We start from the raw sequence: 3523 nt of genomic DNA on the forward strand, positions 1-3523 counted from the left end.
AGCCTGGGGTTTTAGCCTGAAGCCCTTTGGAAAGTGTGAATTCAGCCCCAGCACCGGTCTGGTTTGCCTGAGCTCAGGAGACACGGGACCCACTTCCAGTTGCTGGCCCTGCCGTGCAGAAACTCGTGGCCGTTTTCAGAACGTGGGGCCCCCCAGCTTCTGGGGGGCGGTGGGCGGTGGAAAAAGAAGAGGCAACCTCAGAGAGGCCTGGAGCCTTCCAGGCTGCAGACCTGCCCCACCTCCCCCTCCACCTACGAGCCACCACGCTGCCCTGGTGCCACTGCCCAGAGCCACCACCGCTGGCCACGCCGGCAGGAGGACTCCCTGTGGCCAGCTTGAGCTGGCTGTGGGTTTAGGGTTTATTCTGAACAGTGTCGGGTGGGGCATGGGAGGGAGGGGAATGAGCCCAGGACTAGGCTCACTAGGGTGTGGGGTGGGTGGGGAGGGGTCCAGGGAAAAGCCAGGGTCTCCCTAGGTGGCAGCAGGTGAGGAGTGGGGACAACAGCACTGCCCTGGCTGAGGGCATCAAGGACCGGCCATGCTCAGCTGCCTCTCTGCTCCCCCAGGGTGGGCAGTGCCCTGGCACTCAGGTGCCTGCGGGCATGTGCTCAGCCCCACGCCAGGCCTGCCTCCCCTCTGGGCCCCGCAGGAGCAAGTCCACACCCACACCTGGCGGGAGCCTGCACACGCCTCCTCGTTACCCCACGTGGACACAGTGGGTGCCCTCGTGCCCTGTTACCGATGTGGAGACCAAGGCTCAGAGGAGCTGATGCGCGAATCCAGACCCCTGGCTGCACCACCCAGTCCCTTAACATTCGTTCAGTGAGCATCACTGGGCATCAGAGCCTCTTCTAGGGGCGCCCCCCCCCCAGAGGGTGCGGGGAGAGCCGGGGTGGGGCCTGCTACATCTGGGGAGTCGGGAAGGGCTGGGAACCAGCGGTGGCAGGTAAGAGGACAGGAAGGCCAGCAGGGCAGAGGGGGGCAGAGCCAGCCGCGAGATTGCCTGTGGAGTTCAAATGGGCCTGGCTCTCTCCCTCTTTGCAAAGAACCCCTGTAGCTGGGGCCTGGGGGGCCAGCGGCTGCCCTAACCACACCCACTTCTCTTGGCCACAGGTTGCGCGTTCACCGAAGATAACTTTTCTTTGAAATGCCCCAAGCATAAGGTAGGTGACCACAGGCCCCCGGAGGCTCCGGGCTGGAGAGGGGCCTCCCTTCCCTCATGCCCTTCCATGCTCTTTGGACCGATGGAGGGAGTGCTTGCCCCACCCCCAGATGCCAGTCCCACCCGCCCACGGCGGCCCCAGCCCTGGGCCTGGGCAGGTCGGCACTTGCTGCCCATAAGATGCTTCACAAAGCTCGTGGGTCCTGAGGGAGGGCACCCCGGGCAGGAGACCAGGGAGGACAGGCAGGGGCACGGGACTGTGGACAGGGCAGGGCGAGGACTGGGAGGAAGGAAGAGCCTGGCAGGGGGCCAGCTGCCTCCAGGCGAGAGCCCAGCCCCGCCCTCAGGGAGCCTCTGGGGCCGCGGGTCTAGGGGTGCGGGCAGCGCACAGGCCGGGTCAGTAACGGGCGGGCGTGTGCTCTTCTCCTGCAGAGGCTTCCATTGTAACCGCCGAGGCTGGGGAAGCGGCGACCTGCCCGCGGAGGGGCCTCTGTGCAGCCAGCCGAGACCTCGCAGGGCCACCCTGACCTGAGGGCCGTGGATCTGGCTGCCCAGGGCTGAACCACCAGGTCCCGGGTTGGGAAGAAAACAGGTTCTGGAGCTGCCTGCTCCCGGCGGACCACAGCGTTCCTACCCACACCCGGCCAGGCTTGGGAAGGGGCCCAGGTCCCAGCAGGGAGTTCCATCACGGCGGTGCTACCCGCACAGCTGCACCCTGGAGCTGGGCCGAGGGGCCTGGAGGTGACAGAGGTGGCTCCTAGGAGTGCGGGGTAGGGCTGCAGGGGGTGGGCCAGAGGCTTTGGAACAAACCACCCAGGACCTGCCCGAGCGCCCTTCCTACCCAGCATTTGCCAAAACCTTCTCGTAGTTTGAGCAGAGCCAGAAGAGCCGGGGGCCATACCCAAGAGATGCAGGTTCCCGGGGGTAAGCTGGACTGGGGGGCACCCCTTTTGCTTCGGTTCTTCCCTTTTCCAGTCCTCCACCCACCCCTGAGCCGCCTGGGGCCCAGAGGAGTCTCCTCAGAGCCCAGCTCCAGCGGACCGTGGTGCCCTCTGACGACCCTTCTCCGGGACCGCAGCACCCACCGCCCACAGCAGAGCAGCCTGGATCTGTGTGCAAACCTGTGTACCCCCCCTCGATGTTGCATAGAATGTACATATGTGGGGAACATGCTCGCTTCTCCGTGTGTCGCTGCCGTCGTCGCGCACGCCTCAGCACAGGCCCCGGGGGGCACAGCGAGGGCGCTTGTCCCGAGCGGCCCCCCAGCCCAGGCCAGTCCCTGGGCCCCCTGCCCTCAGCTCTGTCCGTGCTTCAATAGGCCTGAGGCAGCCCCAGACCGGGGCACCTAGCAACTTCCTGTACATAGACTGTAAAATGGTAAACGTGTGTATTATATCTGGCCTCGTTATATAGTGTATATATATGTATACATATACATATATATAATATATATGAAGACTGTAAATGTTAAGACTAGTGTTCTTATTAGTATATTGCTTCACACTGAAGATTGTGTGTATCGAGCTGTTTCTAAAAGATGTTTATTTTCCTTAAGAGTAAAAAACAGTCATTGCATTCAGAAAAAAGTCAATAAAAATACGATTGTTTTGGAAGTCTGCAGCCCGTGGGTTCGGAGCAGAACGGCCAGGCCGGGCCGGGCCGGGCCAAGCTGGAGGAGCCGGTGGGCGTGGGGCAGAGGGGGAAGCTCAGGGCGCCAGAGGAGTCGGGCTTCCAGCTGTTTCTCAGGACCAGAACGCAAGGCCCTGCCGCCGAATTAACACCGCCCGCAGCCCAGGGCAGAGGGTGCAGGCCCCGCAGGTGCCTGGATGACGGGAGAAAGGTAGGCGCTCCCCAGACATTCAGGGGGACTGGCTTGTAGACTGTCAGCAGATCCTCAAGGACACTGAGCTGTCGTCCATGCCACCGGGAGTGGGCGGGGTAGAGGCCCAAACGCGTGGCCCAGAGGTCAGTGGGGTCCAGGCCTATGTCAGGGGGGAGACGCCGGACCCCTCTGGTCGGCACCGCGGAAGCACACACCCTCCCCAAAGAAACAAAACCCAGAGTATAAATAATTTCATTTTTTATTCTGTACAAAACTTCGCAACCTATGAAAATAAAGTTTATAAATGGCAAAGTAACACTTGAGCCTCAGAGGCCAGGAAGCCATCGGCCCCTCAGCTAAGGGACATGCATCCTCTTCCCTCCACCCAGTGCCTGCAGAGCAGCGGCGACTGACCCGACCGGCTCCTGCAATTCCCCGACCGGCCACCAGAGGCCAGCACCATCCTGGACTCCGTGCCTCGGGTTGGCGAGTGGGCAAGGGGTGTCGGGTCCCGCTCCCTCGGGGCTCCCAGGTCAAGA

At 62.6% G+C, this 3523-nt stretch overlaps 2 protein-coding genes across 2 annotated transcripts in view; one reads left to right on the forward strand and one right to left on the reverse strand.

The window, feature by feature from the left end:
* Nucleotides 1-2775, forward strand: part of RAI1 (retinoic acid induced 1) — a 91066-nt gene extending 88291 nt beyond the window's left edge. The window contains exons 7-8 of the mRNA XM_006773969.2: nt 1114-1163; nt 1595-2775. Coding sequence (XP_006774032.1) covers nt 1114-1163; nt 1595-1609 — 65 coding nt within the window. The 3' untranslated portion in view covers nt 1610-2775. The remainder of the gene's footprint in view (nt 1-1113; nt 1164-1594) is intronic.
* SREBF1 (sterol regulatory element binding transcription factor 1) overlaps nt 1859-3523 on the reverse strand; it is a 14071-nt gene continuing 12406 nt past the window's right edge. Inside the window, exon 15 of the mRNA XM_015570618.1 lies at nt 1859-1919. Coding sequence (XP_015426104.1) covers nt 1859-1919 — 61 coding nt within the window. The remainder of the gene's footprint in view (nt 1920-3523) is intronic.

This window comes from Myotis davidii, unplaced genomic scaffold, assembly GCF_000327345.1.
Source record: "Myotis davidii unplaced genomic scaffold, ASM32734v1 scaffold207, whole genome shotgun sequence".
In the NCBI taxonomy this organism is placed as follows: Eukaryota; Metazoa; Chordata; class Mammalia; order Chiroptera; family Vespertilionidae; genus Myotis; species Myotis davidii.